This window comes from Neltuma alba, unplaced genomic scaffold (assembly GCF_004799145.2).
Source record: "Neltuma alba isolate B1F8T4 unplaced genomic scaffold, ASM479914v2 tig00012996_pilon, whole genome shotgun sequence".
Taxonomy (NCBI): Eukaryota; Viridiplantae; Streptophyta; class Magnoliopsida; order Fabales; family Fabaceae; genus Neltuma; species Neltuma alba.
Window position 1 is genome coordinate 299,073 of NW_021637347.1, and position 20,396 is coordinate 319,468.

Genomic DNA, 20,396 nt, shown 5'->3' on the forward strand with positions numbered 1-20,396 from the left:
GTGTTTTTCTTGTATTGTATATAATAACTTAAAAAATATATTTTAAAATCTTCTATAAATATTTTATATTTTTTTATTATTAATAAATGTCAAACTGACCATTCAATTCATTAAGGTGTTATTGATTCAAATTCATTAGAAAAATTGCATTTGAATTAGCTGTGATAAAATAATATATGATCAACCTAATTATGTACTAAATATCTAAAAACAACAATAAAAATAAAACATCTAGAAGTACCCACATCATACATACCCTTATTTTATTATTTGGATTGGACCAACCAACAGGTTTTTGAAATCCTCAGTGAATTTTTTGAGAGGGAGAGCTTTTGGAAAGAGAAGAGGGGTCCATCAAGAAACAAACGGCCCAGCCTGGACTTCCTAAGATGATTAACTCCCAACTCAAGAATTGCCAAAAATAATGAGCCATATGACCAACGGAGATTGAGTCTAACGAAAGGGATTAGTTTCCCACAACGTAATGAATCAAGGTTTGAATCCCTGTTCGGAGGAGTGTTCACATTTAGCGTCCGACAGTGCTTCTAATAGGATAGTCTTCAATAGAAGGATACCTATGCTTTAGCAAAAAAAAAAAAAAAAAAAGCCATATGACATTAAACAATGAGAACTCTGGTGTTTTTTTATGCCAGAAATAAGAAGTCTGGCGTTGATGAATTTAAAAAAAAAAACATGTTTTTATTTGAGGGCAAATATACACTATGATTAGGTGTAATTTTGATTTTGATTTCCTACACGTTCAAGTTATCACAGTCACTGCATTTTTTTAAATTATCTCTATTATCATAACGTTTTCGTAGTAAGCATTTTCTACGTAAGGTTGGAATATTTGTAATTATTAGTCATTAAACGCGGGCACGCCTGAATATTATATCTTATTTAGACTATTCAAATAAATTTTATTAATTTTCGTATTTGAATAATATTTAACAGAAAATTTCTGACCATCTAAATTCTATCCGCATATGGGCTCAACTATATTTTTAATTTGAAAAATATACTATTGATAAATAAATGTATACATTTTCTTTTAGTTTAGAACTGCATGCATAAAATTAATTCATTTGTCAAGTTCTTATTCACAAGAAACAAAACAAGATCCAGGAAATTAATTTTACTTCCGTTTTGTCCACATAGCAATCATTTTCATTAGCCAGTACTGCACATGGATATGAAGAGAGCAACCTTTGGATTCATATTGACCATGAAAGTTGACGAAATACTACCTCCCATTCTTAATATAAGACCTTGTTTGATTTTAATTTTGGTCCCAAATATAAGACCTCAATCCACTTTATTTCTAATATTTATGCTTTTTTTTTCAAAGTAGCCTCTCTAACAATGGTAATTCTAACCAATATACTTGATTAGTAAGGATATTCTAGGAAAGACAACACATATTTATTACAAATAACTAACTTAACTTCTTTCTTTGATCTTTTCAAATTAGTCAACTAGCTTTTATAATTAGGACCGATTGTAGTATCTAATTTCATATATATGTTACAGAATACTACATCCGAACCTTAATATAAGAGCTAGTTGACTAATTTGAGTAAGTTAATTAAATTAGTTAAGTTGGTTATTCGTAGTAAATATGTATCGTCTTTCCTAATATATTCTTACTAATCAAGTCTATTAGCTAGAACTACCATTATTAGAAGGACTATTTTAAGAAAAAAAATAGATAAATATGAGAAAAATAAATTGAGGTCTTATATTTAGGACTGGAGGTAGTATTATGTTAAGGATTAGAGGTAGTATATACTATATCCTATTCTTAATATAAGAGCTATTTTGACTTATAAGTTGGTCCTAAATATAAGTTTCTAATCTATTTTGTCTCTCACATTTATCTTTTGTTTTCAAAGTAGTCCTTGCAATAATTGCACATGTTAAAAGTTCTATCAAATGGTAATCCTAATTAATACACATAATTAGTAAGGATATTTTAAGGAAGACAACAAATATTATTACAAATAACTAATTTAAGAAACTTTTTCATATATTTAAATTAGTTAACTAATTCTTGTATTAAATACAGAATGTAGTACTTTCGAAACAAAAATTCAAACCTACCATTCTTTAGCAGTCAGCAAACGAAGTAATAACAAAAACCTAACATTCAAACACTGACCAGCTGGTTCATATACTCTAATTGACAGCTAGCTGACGATCAAATCTTAATCTAATAGCTTCACCACAAATTTCACAAACTCGTCATTCTTCGACGATCCATCGCAAGATCCAGAAACTCTCCAGATCTTCCTCTTAATTACCCAGCAAGTCTGCATCAGGTACGAACTGTTCTTTATCATATGTCTCAGATTTGCATGCTGAGCTTTTTTTGGTTTTCGTCGTACGAATGAGAACGATTTCATGTAAGAATAGTTCACCATGGCTTGCAAGGCGTAAGATTTGATTCGTGAACGTACGTAATGGAAAATTAATGATATCCACAGAAGGAAAATAAACCCTAAGCTTTACATGCAAGAACTGGATGTAATAAATCTGCAGAATACTTTGAACCATCGAGTCATTAGTTAGATGATAAGTGGTTTCATAAACCTGGTAACACAAGAAACAGACCATAACATGAAATTTGTCACTGGAAACATATATATAGGATAGGTCGAAAACCTAGCTAGTTTGGCTTCATCAGAATAAAACAGATGGTAGAAGAAGGCAAAATATATGAATCCATGGGGAATATCTGAGTTATGTATAGGTTTAACAACAGTGACGAAGCCCTCACAATGATCAATTAATGAGAGAAACATCGGACCCTGCTGTTCCCCCCCCCCCCCCAATATTAATCAACCTTAACAGATCTGCCGTGAAAATCTCGTCCTCATTATTCTCTGCTGATACTTGGTCTCTGGCATACATGTATGTCTAAATTATCAGCTCTAGCAGCTTGCACAGATGAACTCCACGATCCATTCTAAAAACCTTTAAGAATAACAGCAACAAAACTTTTAACATTTGATTTAAACGTGTAAAATTCAAGTCAAAATAAAAAATAAGGAGAATGGGAAGGCATGCAATTCATACTACTGCAAGGCCTTGTTTGGAAAGGATAACACGAAGCTTAGTAAAGTATTTATTGAGTTAAGGTGTAAATTTGTTCCGAAGGTTTTTTTCACTCAGAAACGTTGGGTATTTGAATTTTTTTTTTTAGAAAATTTGTCTGAAAGTTTAAAATCATAATAATATTAATTATCCAATAGCATTAAAATGTTAACGATTTAACGTCACTATTTTAATGGTCAACGTTGGTTTTTTGATAGCAAAGGGTAATATTACTATGATTTTAAACTTTTATGTAAATTGCCTCTAAAAACTTCTGGATACTCAGAGCTCCTAAAAAAAACTTTCAAGACAGATCTGCACCTTGACATAATATTTATATAACAAAACCGTCTATAGTGCTTTGGACATAATTAACCTTTCATTAAATTATAGATTTCTAAGGTATTAATTATTTTTACTTGTGATGAATAATCCTGTCTCATAAAATTTTATTGGAGTTTGTATAAAAGTTTTATTCTTTTAGGGATTGCTAAACTATAATGATTAACATTTTTTTTAAAGAAATATCTGATTCCACTTGGCTTAATTTACGAACAACCCTAAGAAGTTGGAACGATATATAATGAGCGAGATGGACAGAAAGACTAGGAGTTAGTGTGGAAATGAGAAAAAATGTTGATAAATATTGGAGAAATGGCACGTAAGTCCCAGAAGATAATATTAGGTTTCAAAAAAATTTTCAAAAATAAATTGTAAATATCTTTTCAGAACATTGTACTCCTTCAGTCCTAAATATAAGACCATTTTGTAGTGTAATTTACACTACAAAAGGGTCTTATATTTAGGACCGGAGAAGTAATATTATTTTGAAATCTTGCTATTATTAAATTGAATGTTTTAGAACTAATTATCATAATGAATATACAGCATTTTGATGTTATGAATAATTTGTATAAGCTCATTATTACTACTGTTTTGGCTAAATACAAATTTATTTCATCAAATTTAATACAACAAAATCTTACTGCTAAAGATAATTGTTGATAATTGCGTGCAACTTCTCCTATTGTATATTCTCTCTTTTTCAAATTACTGTGATTTGACAGAAATATTTGCCTTCAACTATTTCTTCATTGTTATTATCATGTAGTAATTTGATCTGGGTTGTTATTCCCTAAATTCTAATAGTCTATGTTAATGACCTAACAATGAGTTGTGATAATTTTGATGTAAAAAAAAAAAAAGCAGTGGTTAATGAATTTTTTGCAAGATTTAAGATGCTCCTTAAGAATGAAAGATAAAACATGAACAAAATTTGAAGTAACAACCAAATCGGAAAAAGAAAACATGGATTAGGAAAACAAAATTTCAACCTATTATTAGATCAGAAGACAAAAACATGGATGTTGAGATTATGGACCATTGGATAGATCCGAAAACAACGGGAAAAATAGGAGTTTAAGTAAATTAGTGTCGCTAAGTATCCTTTTTTAAATGTCTATGAGCCATTTTCAGAGCCTTTTAGGCCTCGTGCCTTTGCAGCGTCGAAGAACTAACATATAAATCTTAGTTTATTGGTATCCTTAAGTCAATTCTGATACTTATTTTAATTTAGTTTTTAATTTTTTAACCTTTTCGAGATATACCTCACATAAACCGCTGCATATTACGTGCACCGCGCAGCATGAAAAATAAACACTGTAAAAACTTATAATATGGTAACTTGCGATAAATCACAGGCTTGGTGAAGATCTCATCTCGATACTGACGTACGGATATAGAGAGATTCATGATGATTATGATTGTTTAATTAACAAGTTTTGTCCTAAAAATAATTGCAAAAACGGACCTAATGTTAATTCTTAAGTGGCATTTCTGCAGGGAGGAGAAATTCTCGATAGTGCCATGTTCCCCAAATTTTGATTTGAATGACAGCAACGTCAAACCTAACGTTCAAATGCTACAAGTAGTTGACCGTTAGTGCTAGAACCAGAAGACTATGGAAGCATCATTGGCTTAAACACCAGATCCACAAACTCGTTCGGCCATGATCTCGCAAGATCCAAGCAGCCCTGCAAATCAGCTACAAGGTACGGGTTCTTTGATCTTCAAAGATTATTCCAACTTGTCGAGGGTTTTGCATTCCGATCTCTTCGTTTCGTCTAAATCATTACATTGTAACATAAAAATACAGTTCTGTTCATTTAGAAACATGGAAGAACATATATGCTCTGAAAGACGTGAAATAATTTAAAATTCAACTCACAGAAGGTACACTTTATGCTTCACAATAGTCATGAATGTAGTTGGTATCTATGAACTGGATGTGATAAATAGGAAGACGACGACTTAAGACTATGATACACCATATCACTGTTCTCTTCTAATAATGGCTGCTCATGGGTCAAATTTGCTGAACCAGAAAAGCAGCCACTATTCAGAGAACATCACAGCAAAAACACACAGCACATAGACGACCAATTCATTAAATGACAAATCGTTTCAAAATCTACAGATCATGACATTAAGTTTGTCCCTGGAAACATAGGAAAGGTCGGCTTCTCTTATCTTCTAAAACTATTCTTGGAGTGGAAGAAGCATCCCAAGAAATAAGGGAAGCACTTGATAACACCCTTTCTTCAGGTTACCTCCATATGTTCCAACCTTTTTCAGCGAATTGGATGATACTGTGTGATCCCTCGCTTGGGAGGCAGCTTCCTCAGAATAAAGAGCACCAGCGAAGAAGGCACTATCTCCACCAACTGCACCAAGAATAAGAAAAGGTGAGGCCATAGGAGAAGATCTTTCAACAAGTAGAAGTCATGCCATGCAGAAACATTTTCCCATTATACCCGAGGCAAAATCCAACTATGATACTTCTACACTAGTAGCCCAATTCCTTTAAGCAAGATTCAGGACAAAACCAAAAGAGAAAAAAAAAAAAAATTATCTGGAAGGCTTGTGCACAGGCACAGGCCTACTGTGGCAAACCGGACTCCTATAGATAATACCACGACTTCAACTAATAATTCCAGCTAGACAGGTTTATCAACAGTACAGCTGCTACACACTGCAGATTATAGTTCTGCTCACTAAAATAAAATCCAACCGAAGAACTAATAAAAATAGTTCACACAAATTTGGTGGATGCTAAATAACAAGACTGGGGATTAGTCAAGACATAATATATGGAGAATAAAAGTCCAGCATTGCAACAATCACCAACAATACGGAGAGGAAAAGCAGCATGCAAAGAACTACAACCAAGCTCACCAGATAATATACGAAGTTAAGAATGGGATGGTCCAAGACATCAAGGTTGGCGGCCTTATCAAATGCATTAAAGCACATCTGCGACATAGCAAAATTATGATATAACTCAATTTGCAGTCAGGCAACCATAAAGCCTATAGGAATTTAAGGAACTCACCATAATACACCTGACAAGAAAACATGAAAAACATATTGTGGTCACATAGCCAACCTGCAATAGAACAGAAAGTTAAGAAGGGAAATTGAATTCTACTAGGGCAATATATTCTTTGTAAGACTGCATACCTCTTGTAGCTTCTTACGCCGACCTTTGGATTCAACAGGGAAGCGTTGCAACATTAGGAAAAGTCTGTCAAAAACAAAGTCAGGAAAGTCATTATGGTCAGACTGTGACAGTACCATAGAAGGGGGGTATGATGCAGGTACATATTTCATTAACATTTAAAACTTGAAAAATGCTTCTTTTATAAGCCCATTTATGTTCTGCAAGTTTGAAAAATGCTTCTTTTATAAGTCCATTTATGTTTTGCAAGTTGTAATTTAATTTTCATACTACTTTAAATATAAAATATGATACTGAACCATCCACTAACAATCAAAAAATACGAAATGTGGAAAAGTGAAAACCATTAAGTCAAAGCTTAGCTTATCAATTCCAAGGAACTCAACATAGGTCAGATCTCTACGTTTCAAGCGATGGAGACATATGGGGACATTGGAATCAGCATGAGAAACCTTCCCCACTCAAGCACAACTTAAGTCCTTATTGAGTGCCCCATACATGAGTTGAACCAAAATGACATGCCTGTCAACCAGTACTTCATAGACTCTTAAAAATATCTTTATGCCATAGAGGGATATGTGAAGTTCACACACTTCTTTGTTGCTTTCCCATTCAATAGTTGGGGGATGAGACATGCACACTCTTCTATATCTCTGCTGAGAAAGCTCCTTTTATGTCTAATCAATCTTTGTAGAAAGAATGGGGAGAGGACTTTGATGGAGTCAAGCCTGAACATTGAGGCAAACTTGATAGTCTATTCCTTGAATTTAAGTCAACATCTCCCATATGTCTCGTTTATGGGTTTTCATTTCTTCTACTATTGCTCTTTTCCACTGTGTTTCTGAGCTTCATGATACGAGATTTTCATCAGGATGTTGACCGTGAGCAAACGTGACTTGATGTAGAAAAGTGGAGAAGTCCCACATTATATAGAGTTAGGCAAGGTTTATAAGTGAAACAATTCATAAACCATAGCTTCAAGGTTTAGGGTTGAGAAGGAGTGTTGAGCCCACTTATATGCATTCTCTTGTTGCTATTGGGCCTAGTCGGATTGTCCCCATTTTCTGGAAGCTTCCTAGGCCCAACAAAATAGCACCAAAGGCCTTGGTTTGTCAAGGTCATGGATGAAGATGATAAAAAAATCAAGTTTGAACAGCATCCATATCGAAAGTTCAATTGTCATGAAAGTGGGCTAATGCCTTCAAAATATGGCCAGATAGGAAGAGAATGTTTGTGGTCACATGGTTAACTCTCACTTGAGGGAGGAATTGTTGTGATATCAAGTGTGAGTGGACTTGACTCGATGGGGAAAGGCGGAAAGTCCCATATTGAATGGAGCTATGCTGAAAAAGAGGCATATAAAAGAAAGTATATAAGTGAAGGGTGTCAAGTTTACTTATATGAATCCTCTTGTTGCTACTAGGTCTGGTTGGATTCTCCCTCTTTTTTGAGATGCTTCTTGAACCTAACAATGATATTTATGAGACATCGTCCAATTTGATGTTGAGTGCGAGATTCGATATTCTTCCCTAAGGATGTAGACCAATTTAATTCCCCATTAGCCCTTCTACAAGATTCGTGGTGTCACTCATGAGAATGAGTGACTATAACCTCACGAGTTTTCCTCTTTAATAGACATAAGGTCATGCATAGTTTTCAATATACGGGTGAATTTGGTCATTCCTAGGGGTCAATTTAGTTTCAGATTCATCATGACTGTTTTCAACGGTACACTAGAAGACCAAATCAGATCAATTCATGCTAATTAAATCACAAGTTGCACTCTCTCGATTACACTTTTAATTATGAGCTTTCATTTAGTGTTCATACAAAATTATAACACTAAAACATCATCAAAGCAATATAGACTAAATACAAAAAAAAAAAAAAAAAAACTAATAGACTAAATCAAAACACACACACACACACACACACGCAACTACAATACCCCACTTCAATTTTTAATTATGAGCTTTCATTTAGTGTCCATACAAAATTATAACACTAAAACATCATCAAAGCAACATAGACTAAATACTCAAAAATACTAATAGACTAAATCAACACACACACATACACACAACTACAATACCCCACTTCAATTTCATGAGTCCAAAAGGCAGAAACGATTTGAGAAACCAACATGGGGCTGTCATACAATGTTTCCTTCTTACAATTCACAGTTCCTAAATTAAGGATTAACTCTGTAATTGGAATAAAATATGGAAACTTAATTACATCACAATTGCAAACTGAAATTAACAGATACCTTCCACCATAGAGAAGAAACCCAAGAGCAGCAAACAAAGAGACCCCTATTACAACATAAATGAATTAGCAACAATTCATGACAGTCATAATCAATAAATAATTTGACCATAACAAATAGTACAAGTTGAGTCTAAAGTAGACAAACCTGCAAAGAACATCTTCGACAGGACAACCAATAAATTGACGGGCTTCCACCATAATATCAGCCACAAAGCGATCTGGCATACATTCAGAAAACAAAACAAATTTAAAATTGTCGAACACAAAGGTACCAGCAACATTAAAACTCATGATATCGATAATTTCCAAGTTTTACACTGTTGCCATTAGACACCAGGACACATTTTCATATCAATTAATTACTCCTAGCATCTTTAAGGCCACAGCCTAATTTTTACTCCCACACAATTTGACCATAGTCACACATCACAACCAAAGCTTAGGCGCCTGACATTTCTTTTTACAAAGATGTGAGGAGATGAAGGGAATAGAGTATTAAATAAGACCCTCCAACTTTCTTCTTAAAGGGACATCATCGACAAACTCATCAACCAGGTATGAAATTGTTGTGCTAAGGCCATTAAAAAACGAGTTACATTTAACACAGTACAACAAACATATCTTTGTACGGTCTCTTCAGATCTTAACATCTTTAAACATAAAACTGTTTACACAGAAGTCCATCAATACTTCAGCAAGCGATCCAGCAAATACCAATTTCAACCTAAACGACCAAGCAAACTAGATGACCCATAGCTGGGACCTCCAAACAAAACTCAGGCAAGAAGTTTCACCTGAACGGCATATACTACAGCATTGATTACATAGAAGCTTGGCCTCAGTCTGTCAGTAGACACAGCACGTGCCTGAAAGATATCAACGTTAACACGGTGAGCAGATCACCAACTTGTAAAATATGCTAGATTGCTAAAATTGAAGAAAAACCAAAAGAGTTAGACAAGATTAATGTTCAACAAATTAAACTGGACTTGCCTGGTAGTATATCTCTGCCCAGAATAGGACCAAGAGTGCATACGTTGTGAAGAAAGCAAGACTTGGCATATCAAGTATGATATGTTGGACAATCTACATACAGGCAATCTAAATATTAGATGCTTGGACAAATACAGCATTATGGCATCACAAGGGGAAGATTGTGTTCCTACCTCTGGCTTCAACTTCTGCACGTCCCGGCGGAATATAAATACAAAACATCGAACTACAAAAGCAGACCGGTATATATTATTGCAGATATTATTCCCACATTTACAGTCGAATTAACATTTAAATCAATAAACACATGGGGAGAATTAAATAATACAAACCCCCGTTCACCAAAAAATTGAGAAAGTGAAAGACTTTCTGCGTGGTCCAACCATATTCCGGTACTCTCAATTGTATACGAACTAGTTGAACCTAAAAACATATGGAGCAAAAAAAATCCAAGTGAATAGGCGTAAAATCTTCATGGCTTCTACAGTTAGACATAATCGCATGTCCCATTCTCTTCAAGCATTCAATGACATACGAAAACCCTAAAAGCCCTTATCCAATAAAGAATTTCAAATCTGCCCAAAAAGCGATTGACGGCGAACGGCAACCCAGAAAGACTCAGCAATGACATTACAAACGTGGAAGCGTTGGGACGGGATTGAAATTACCACAGCAACGACAGCTACGATCCCATAAAGAGCAGCGAGAACGTGGAAGATACGATCCTGCCAGACCGGAGAATCATTGACGTCGTGCCACCAACTGGAGGATTCCGTGAGCTCGATGGCCGCTACAGCCAACCCCACCGCGGAAGACGTCGACACCGGCACGCCGTTGCGACCCATTCAAATTGATTCGATTGTAAGTACGCGCCGGCGAATCTTGTTAGCAAAATCACAAGCGACCTAGATTAATTCGTGAAGACGAAAGAGGAAGGACAGAAGCAGATTATGGACCCTTTTTTATTTCTTTTTTATTTTTACAGTTTCTTCTGTTTTTTTTCCTCGAACCTCAAACGACCGGCACGAATCCAAGAAACGCAATGGGGCGCAACCGGCTAGAGGGGCAATGGACGTCTCTGGAAGATGACCGATGATAGCCGGTCTGCCTGGGGTTTCAAATCCAGGCTTCATCAATCATGGGGCAACGTGTACAAGCGGAATTTTTGTTTTTTAGACCAAAATTATTATTTTGATCATCAATTTAATTGAAGAAAATTTGGTTCAAATTTTTCCCTTGAGAAATATATTGGCCAAAGGACTCCAGTCTTCTTAAGTTGTGTGCAATTATCTTTAAGTACGTATAAAAAAATCTTTAAAAATGACTGAAAATATGTTGCACAAAAAAAAAGTTTTATCATTCAAATTCATATCTTTATCTCTTAAAAATTTTTAAATAAGTACTTCTCAGCGAATTTTTCTTTAATTTAATTCTCGTTGTTGAAAAGTATTGCGTATTAACGATATTGTAATAAACTTATTAAATTTTATTACGTTATATATATACATTTTTTATTGTCATTTAATTAAAACATATGTAGACGAGTTGTTTTTAGATAATTAAATTGAAAAAAAAAACCATTCATGGGATTGGAAAACCTTTTTTAAATTGATAAAAATAAAATTAGGATGAAAATAAGAAGCTATAATGAATGATTAGTAGTTGGACGGTGGATGTTGATTTTAAATATTGTTTTAAAACAATTCATTATCTTTTTAGCTTTTATTGATGTATTTTATTGGATTGGATTGATTGGTTGGAATGAGGGGTAAAAACTGAAAAAGGAGGGAAAGGCGAGATCGGAATGTTTGGTTTTATAGGGACACTTTCAAAGTCATTATTATTCTATGGAATCTTTTTTGAGCTCAATTCTTTTCCATGGAGTGGGGAAAGAAGAAATGGCGTGCCATGCTTGGGAATCCACGTCAAAAATGTCTGTCTCACGGTTACTTCTGATTTTAAATATAAAATTTATTTTATAGTATAAATTATATTATAAAATAAGTTTTATATTTAAACCGAATTATTTTTTTTTGATAAAAATGTTTTATTCATGCATGTATACGGGGGTTTTGATTTTGGTCCCTGTCACGAATTAACTCGCTTTGTTTATTTTAAATTTCATTTTCGCCCCTTAATTAAAGTGAGAAAAAAAATTCCTTCTTCATCTTTTCAGCCTCATCGTTTTAGCCATCCAGGATAATAAATCTATTCATTACTAATGAACTTGTGATTTAATAATATGAAAGCTTTTATATGAACAAGTGATTATGTGTTCAATGAGGCTGTTTTTTTGTTTTTTTGTTTTTTGGTAACATCAATGAGGCTGTTTTAAATAAACATGATGCCGTTATTCGTGCAATGTATGACGTGGAACTCTTATCCGTAAATTAATATATTCCCCAAAAAAAAATTCTACATATTTGCTTCTTGCAGTGCCATCTCAATAGCATAAGAAATACTCCCTCCGTTCCTTATTATAAGAGACATTTGATGCATGGCATGTTCCTATATATAAGAGACACTTACAAGTTGTCTCTATTTTTTTGTGTTGATTTACTATTTTACCATATTTATTATCTCCAACTCACACTTTCTCTCCCTTCCACTTCTCTTTCTTTGAATAATTTAATTGTTCTCTCTTATACTCTCTCTCCTTATTAATGAGGGCATTTTTGGAAAAAATATACTTTTTACACATTAATTGTTCTTAACTAATTTTAACTGTTTTTTGATCAACGTATTTCGGTTATTTGTCTCTTATAATAAGGAACGGAGGGAGTAATAATTATATTCAAGCAAAAAAAAAACTATGTAATATTTTGTATTTAGAAATTTCATGCAAGCTCAAAGCCTTCGTTTATAAATGGTTCATTGGTTTGTAGCATTCCCAAATTTCAATTTAAAGAAAATTATTGATTAAATATTCAAAGATTTAGCTGAAGAATTTTTTTAGATAAACTACTAGGCGCTGATTTGCAGTGAAATTAAGCTAAAAAAAATAAAGTGCCTGACTGGCAACTCGTTTGAGGAGGAGAAAAGTAACTTATACAGGTGATAACTCAATTTGTAAATTTGAACATTGTTTGTTACAGTTTTTAGCCAATCTAATTTATAGGTGAAAAGTTATTTTTTTAAGTACGACCGTAAAAGCACATAAAATTTATTTATGACTTATGCAAAAATAACTTTTTAAAATTTAAAAGACATTTTTATGCTTCTCTTTATATTCCTTCTGCTTCCCGATTAATTTTTAGTTATTTATTTTTAATATTCTCTTAAGTGAAATTATTTTTTAACATTTTTAATGATGTTTTTAATTTTTAATTTTTAATCTTTAATATTATTTTTCATTTTATGTTTACATAAATTATCCAGAGTATATCATCCAATTAATTATTTAATATTATTTGTTTTAAAAAATTTTACATTGATTTCTAATTTAAATATATTTTATTCATTAAATATAACTTCTTCATATTATAATAATTTAAAATTATTATATTTATAAATTCATATTTTTATTATTTATTATTATTAATAAAAGTTATACTCATTTTGGTCATCCTACAAACTAAATTTAGTTATTCAATCATATTTCAAACAACTTTTTTACTTTATAAACTAACTTTTATAAAAGTTAATCCAAACATAAATTGCATTACTCAATCTAACTTTTATTCTCAATCTCATTTTTTAAAATTTGGATTGAGAAAAATTATTTTGTCTACCATTAATCCAAACAATCCTAAGTATATCTCAGCAATCCATATGAAGTAATTTTGTTAAAATTTAATTAAATGCCGTCCTGAAAATTTTTGAACATTTGAGAATTAAAAGAACTCTGCGCCACAGCAATAGAACCGTTTTTATAGGGACTGGATTATAAAAAAAATAAACTATAAATATTGATCTATTAATTGTTGTAACCAATGGGTATTAAAAGATTAAACGTTTCTTAAATTAAGTTAAAATAAAGCTGAACAGTTTCACCCATGCAAGTATACTACTAACCATTTTTCCAAATAATACGCACATAAAAAAACAAGTCGTCAAACTGGTTGAGGCACACAACATCTTTACGCTGTAATATAAAATTTAGTTTGTAGTGTAAAATACCCTACAAACTAAATCTCATTCAGAATCAGCGGTCAAAAGTGCAATGGATGGAACAGCTACAATTTCAGTTTCAGACTCACAAATGTTGTCCTCATCTCACTCTCGCCGCATTCTAAACCTAACGGGTTAATAATGCTGTTTAAGAGCAATATTACAGTACAAAGTAGTTTACAAAGGCTGCTATTCTAGCTCACCAATGAAAGAACCATAAATTTAAACAACACATAGGTAACGACAAAGCAACAAAAGCCCTTTGTGATGATCTCATCATGTTCATCAAAGTTACATTCAATGTGTAGTACGGAAAAGAAAAGAGAAACTGCCAAACCTTCAACCAAACAGCCACGTGCCTAGGGCTCGTCTCAGTGCCCCAGAGATAAAGGAACACACAATGGGCCACACGGTACCAAGTCCCCAAAACTTCAGTAATGAACCTTTGCCAAAAAATTTTGACTGGAGCACCGAAAGAAGTTATTGGCAGAAAACTATTCAATGTCAATATACTTTCTGATTTGGACGAAGTCCATCAGATCTTCTGTTCGAGCGTCACATCAAGTATTCCAATAGATATTTTAGGTTGGAAGTGTTCATCTGTATCCACTTCTTCAATTTCCTGGCAGAAGATTTGTTAGGTTGAATGTCAAGCGTCAATCATAAACATAAATCCCGTTGGCTATCATGTAAAATTATTGTGGGATTCAATAACACAACTTTTTATTCGTAGAAACACAGGCATGTAATTGACATTGCATTTAAACTGAACAAAAATATTTTTCTTCCAAACAAGTAGCAAATCTTAGTACACTGAACTAAATTTATCCAAACGTAGACTCAAAATGGCATACAGCAAGACATTTAGCCATGATCTATTACGTCCAAAACTGAACTTCAAACAAAAAGGGATTCATAAACATCAATGGGCGTCAAAACATAAAAGGTGGGTGAAAAGCTTTTCCAGAGTCAATCACATGAAAGGGGCAACAGACCCCCCAAAAAAAAAACCACAAAAAAAAAGACACTTCTGATGAAAACAGAGCAGACTCAGTCACCTGAACAACATCCTCTCCCTTGATGACTCGGCCAAATATAATAAGCTTCTCATTTAGATCTGGTATTGGTGCAGTTGTAATGAAAAGATCAAATTTTTTGTTCAAGTGTTTGCCCTTGGAAGTTCCAAGCATGAACGCTTCATGCTTCACGCTAGTAAACATCAAAGAATTTATTAATTAAAAAGGAAATATATTCAACACACAACAACGGTGGTCTTCAGATTGCAGAAGCATCAAAATATAAAACCAAAACAATAATAAAAACCTCGAATAATGTTTTCCTCTTAGGTTCCAATCTTCTGTCGCCCCAGTCCCTTGGTTCTCTCCAGCCTGAATCACATAGTGCTTAATTACATGGTGGAAAAGCATTCCCTTGAATTGCCCTTTTTGACTGCAAAAACAATGCAGTTTAGAACAAAGAACTAAACAAAAGGTAAGATAAATTCAAGAAACTCCATGAGAGAGACCAATTTTTTTGCAACTCAGTGGCCTCAGAAATTGTGCCTTCAGTTTATTCTGTAGGAAAAAAAAAGTAGGGAAAAGTGGGGATCAATCCCTTTGAGAAACTAATCGGCAAATGGTCCATAAGGACTTTGTGCGACTCAACTTTCCTTGTGTACAATCATCCTCCCTTGTGTGATATCTTTGCTTTGTGCAACTGAACTTTTCTTGTGTGCACACCATCTTTCCTACCTATAAGTGAGTCCCTTATGTCCAAATAATGTTTTGTACAAACAATTTTCTCTTTGTACAATTTAACTTCCCTTGTGTGCAACTTATCATCTGTTAAGCGATCTGTCATCCTAAAGACCATTTGCCAATTTATTGTACAATAAGGGATTTACCCCCAATTTTCCCAAAAAAGTACTTCTTGGAGACTATGTACAAAAAAACTGACAGAGCATAAATATTTCACAAACTAAAGTAATTTTTCTCAGATAATATTGACAACTTTGTAGATGAGGCGGCAACATTTGCAAAAATGTTAAGCAATTACTATCATGTTCCACAAAGCAAAATGCCAATATGTTTTGTATAAGTTGTCACATTGTCCAAGTTATGTGCATGTTCTCTTAAAGTTAGTTCACTGAAATGCCTGTCCACTTACATGGATTATACTTTATTTATACCAGACTTCTTCACTGCTCCATCAATTTGTTTCACTATATGATGGACTTATGAACTTAATAAAACTAAAGCCTCTAGCAAACATGTTTTCATTATCTTTTGCATATATCGTGCTATTATTTGCAAGGAAAATAACGTAGAGATTAGTGGAAACATGGCATGACATGCGACATCATCGCAATCTTCCTCAAGCTCAAGAGTTACCCAGACACCTAACGGAATACTGCTCAGACTTTGTGATGACAGTCAACATAATCCTCAATAAGCCCCTCATTATGTTCTGATTTGTAGTTTTTTTCCGTTCCATCTGTTGTTTCAACAGAACAATGTATATGCATATAGTGTGAGTTTTGCATTTACAATGCCAAATACTTTACCAAGCAAATATGGAAGGTATCAATCGCCTTTAGTGCTTAAAATCTATATAGAACCATCTTATTGAATTCCCCTGTTAGGAAGAAAAACAATGAAAACATTCACAAACATATTATAAAAAGGATAGCTGCATAGGGATAAGCCACGCTCACCATAAGTCAATAAATTCATCAACAACTTCAGGAGCACTTTCCTTGTAAAGTTCAATTACTATGGAGCCTTTAGAGGTATTTAAAACCTATTTCAGGAAACAAAGGATCAATTAGCTTAAAAATCAGTAAACACTGTTAAAAATTTTGCTAAAGAAAAGAAGTACTAACGGCAGGTGAATGAAACGTACAGCATATCCGGGCAGCTCAGACTTCTTTGAGTCTCCAAAAGAATTTTCAGCCTAAAGGGGTAAAAGAAAAAAGAAAGGAAATAAGAATATCGACAGATCTATGTAAAAGTCAAGAGTCTACAGAAAAAGTAGTGATTCAAAATGCAAAACCCATTGACCTCCTACCAAACCATGGTCAGCAAAACACAAAGTACGGACCACTTGGTTTCATTTTTATCCCTTTAAGATTCACTACTTCCAATTTAGGCCCGTAGTTCCCCAAACATCAATATTTTCCTCCCCACACATTCTGTAAAACACACCAACAAAGAATGTGACATGATATTATATATGTTGAAAAGATTGACCCCATGTAATTTGTAATTCATACATGATAAACGTCCTCAGATGCCAAAGTCAACCTGGATCTAAAATTCATAGTGCTTCAGTGCCCAGAGATGCTGCGTTTTAAACTCCCATACATTCCTTAAAAATGAAGATTGGCTCTCAATCCTTGTCAATGATCAGTGATTAAAAGAAGCTAACGATCTTCTATTGTGATGAATTGGTAAAGAAACACTCAAATCAAGATTCTTCTATCTTGGCCACCTCACTGTAATAGCAAAATCTTAACCTCGTTCTACCACCATTAATTTAACAACATTGAAAGTCAATGACCATGTTTGAGCAATCTATGAGAATTTAAATGCAGCAGCTCTAGTACCCTAAACTCTACAAAACTTTACTATAATTTAGGGGAAATGTAAGTGCATGTTAGTTGAAATTGGCCATATTTTAAGCAGTTTGCCAGAAATGAGTTATGAAAGGTCAGTTCTTTGACCCATAGAATGCCATCTCAGATAAGCCATCTAGGTTTTTATCAGAGTGAGGGGAGAGGTGAGGTAAAAACTGATCAATTTTCGAGAGTTAAGGGATGAAATTGGAACCAATAAATCATGAGGGGCAAAAATGAAGCCTGCTTCAAAATGAAGGGATGAAAAGTAGACTTTGACCACCCACTTAAATTTGCCCTTAGGTTTCTAATTAAGTGAGGGAAGAAGAAAAACATTGAAGAACTTTGGGGAGTTAAAGAACAAAATTGACACCCAAGCTTTAAGAAAAACGAGAAAACAAAAACATCATGTTGGCCAAAAGAAAAGGATGAAGGATAATATATAACAAGTAGATACAAGAGGACCAAAGAATGATGAAACCAAGCAAAAAGAACTTCAAATTGTACCTGAGAGGTTGTAATGTGGTTCTCTGATGCAAATCTTGACCTGAGCAATTAAATTGTTAGGAAAAAGGAGATGTTCTTCTAAATTTATAAATTTATAAAAGAAAATAGACACGCTTCTCAGCCTTTTCAAGGTGTTGAAGGCACATTAGTCACATAGCCATGACAACGTAATGAAATGTCTCAAACTAACTAACATACAAATCGGCAAAAAATGTTATTCATAAGTTGCTGGTTAGAAAAAGAAAGAAAGAAAGAGACTGGAAATCATATCTCAGTGAAATTAGAAGATTGCCTCCATAATGTTTTGGCTTTATACAAATACTTTAGTGATTTGAATAACACCCTTCCTATTAAGAAAATGTTTTAAGAAATAATAGTGCACGGTCCTTATAATAACGCAACCTCCTTTTTCTTCAAAGAACTCCCGAATGGGAAGCTTAAAACTAGGATTTTAGTATTAAACATGAGCCAAAATGTTCTAAACTACAACCGTACAACTCCCTGTCCTTGTTAAATTATTTTCAATTTTATAAACATAATTTAGATTTATGGTGGGCTATAAACAAATATTAAAAATTAAAATTATTATTTAAATTTTAACTTCAAATGGGATCCTAATGTACTCATTATTGTGCAAAGGCTAATATCTTTCACATTTAGTGCCGGTCAAAAGCTTCTCTCTTTAGTTCAAGTTTGGTTTCAATTTGTAATTATAGCATCTTTTAAAGAGTGAGATTTTTTTTGTTCCTAATATAACATGTGGAGTGTGCAACCAACGACCTCATAAAGGCGTCTGTGGTACATTCATATGTGTATTCTACTAATGCTTTACAGGTCATCATGCACTATGGTAAACTTCCCACACTCACAATTTATCGATTCCTGTTCCTACTACTCTAACTTTCTCAAGAATCACGATCAACTTACAAATTCTTTACTTTTGAAGAAAAGGCATTTTAAAGGAACAAATTTCCTTCTGCCCTGCGTGTAGCATTACAATGAAACTAAAGGATGGATCACCGCAAATTTGAGTGGCACAATAAGCACAGAGTGCAATTTTTGGGCATTTCTTTGTCTGCTAGCATCCCAAACAATGTTCACACGCATTCAAAACAACTCCAGTCATTTTTAACACAAGCTAGAGCTCAAAGTCACCAACTCTAAATTTTTATCATATCCTGTGTTATAACTGTCTACAGTGTTAAACGTATGTAACACATCATTGCCTGCATTCTGAATTGGCTCTCATCAGAAAACCACACCAAATCATTTACTAACCTGTGGGACCAATGTCTGTACGCACTGAACAGGAAAAACACAACCAAGACAGGAATCAAGCTGTAAAATATAATAGTAGTGGCACTTATTCGAGAAGGCCCCTTTTTCCTCTTGCTTTGCTGTAGTAGAGCTTGAGGTTTGATCCTCGCCATTTATCCTAATCATCAGTTTAAGATACCATCAATTCCCAGTCAATGGAAGAGAGCAGGGGACAAAACTAGCAGCTAAAAAATTATAATTAAAAAATGACGAATAATGATTAAAAAATTTTATTCAATATACATAAAGTTCAACTTATTGTTATATATGCATATATGAGGAAAGGGGAAAAAATGGCAAACAGTAAACAAATCAAGCACGATAACTCAGTTTTCAAATTTCAACACGGTCCAATTAACTGTGAGTAATGAATTCTGGACTCTGTCAAACCTCGATCACCAGATTCAGCATCAAGGAAGCCATCTAATCGAGCAGGCATTGAGATCCAATAAATATGAAGAGACAGTAGTATTCATCATGATTTGGCACAACAGAAGAAATGAATTGCGCGAAAAGAACTGGAGAAAAGAAATGAAAAGCCGCCAAGAAGCATTAAATTAAATCCCTAGCTAAAGTTTGGAAAGATAAAAACAAAACCAGCACAAAAACAAGCTAGGTGAAGAAAGAAAAGGACCTGAAGAGTGAAGGAGTCAGAACTATTACGGTCAGCAGCGTGGATCTCAGAAACAAAAACAGCCAGTGAACGAACCGAAGATGGTGCTTGTGTTGATGTGCAGCACAAATTGATGGATCAGCGAAGCACAGAACAGTTACAAAAGGAGGTTCCGTTCCGTCGAGTAGACGAGAGAAAGCTCTCCGACCGAAATTCGGACCAGCTCCGCAGCTGGCGAAATGAATGAGAAGCGAGATTTGCTGCGTCATCTTCCTACTGTAGCAATAATAATAATAATAATAATTTGGGATCAGGATGGTACAAAATTCTTTCAAATTATCTCAAAATACATGAAACGGTAT

At 33.8% G+C, this 20,396-nt stretch overlaps 2 protein-coding genes and 1 long non-coding RNA gene across 3 annotated transcripts; 1 reads left to right on the top strand and 2 right to left on the bottom strand.

Annotated features, from left to right (window-relative positions):
* The first annotated feature begins 5,085 nt into the window (after nt 1-5,085).
* On the top strand, nt 5,086-6,911 carry LOC114733374 (uncharacterized). Its single transcript, XR_003739073.1, has 2 exons — nt 5,086-5,144; nt 6,651-6,911. It is a non-coding gene; the product is annotated as an uncharacterized LOC114733374 (long non-coding RNA).
* LOC114733372 (protein TOM THREE HOMOLOG 1-like) lies at nt 5,280-11,191 on the bottom strand. The gene is made up of 11 exons (XM_028920836.1): nt 10,543-11,191; nt 10,207-10,297; nt 10,048-10,100; nt 9,875-9,967; nt 9,676-9,747; nt 9,027-9,099; nt 8,880-8,925; nt 6,613-6,676; nt 6,485-6,538; nt 6,328-6,405; nt 5,280-5,816 (listed from the first exon to the last, which is right to left on the bottom strand). The coding sequence occupies exons 1-11, from the start codon at nt 10,717-10,719 to the stop codon at nt 5,724-5,726; spliced, it is 894 nt and encodes a 297-aa protein (XP_028776669.1). The 5' UTR covers nt 10,720-11,191; the 3' UTR covers nt 5,280-5,723.
* A 2,761-nt stretch (nt 11,192-13,952) lies between these two features.
* Nucleotides 13,953-20,208, bottom strand: LOC114733373 (peptidyl-prolyl cis-trans isomerase CYP21-4). Its single transcript, XM_028920837.1, has 8 exons — nt 20,056-20,208; nt 19,383-19,539; nt 18,105-18,144; nt 16,886-16,936; nt 16,698-16,783; nt 15,308-15,433; nt 15,043-15,193; nt 13,953-14,606 (listed from the first exon to the last, which is right to left on the bottom strand). The coding sequence occupies exons 2-8, from the start codon at nt 19,532-19,534 to the stop codon at nt 14,520-14,522; spliced, it is 693 nt and encodes a 230-aa protein (XP_028776670.1). The 5' UTR covers nt 19,535-19,539; nt 20,056-20,208; the 3' UTR covers nt 13,953-14,519.
* Between the last annotated feature and the right edge of the window lie 188 nt (nt 20,209-20,396).

Coding starts and splice junctions, on each gene's coding strand:
- LOC114733372 (XM_028920836.1), bottom strand. CDS start 10,719: ATGGGTCGCAACGGCGTGCCGGTGTCGACGTCTTCCGCGGTGGGGTTG. Junction 6,539..6,612: donor GGCGTAAGAAGCTACAAGAG/GTATGCAGTCTT, acceptor GTTCTATTGCAG/GTTGGCTATGTGACCACAAT. Junction 6,406..6,484: donor TTCTTGTCAGGTGTATTATG/GTGAGTTCCTTA, acceptor GCTATGTCGCAG/ATGTGCTTTAATGCATTTGA.
- LOC114733373 (XM_028920837.1), bottom strand. CDS start 19,534: ATGGCGAGGATCAAACCTCAAGCTCTACTACAGCAAAGCAAGAGGAAA. Junction 16,937..18,104: donor ACCACATTACAACCTCTCAG/GTACAATTTGAA, acceptor TTACCCCTTTAG/GCTGAAAATTCTTTTGGAGA. Junction 14,607..15,042: donor AGGGAGAGGATGTTGTTCAG/GTGACTGAGTCT, acceptor ATCTTCTGCCAG/GAAATTGAAGAAGTGGATAC.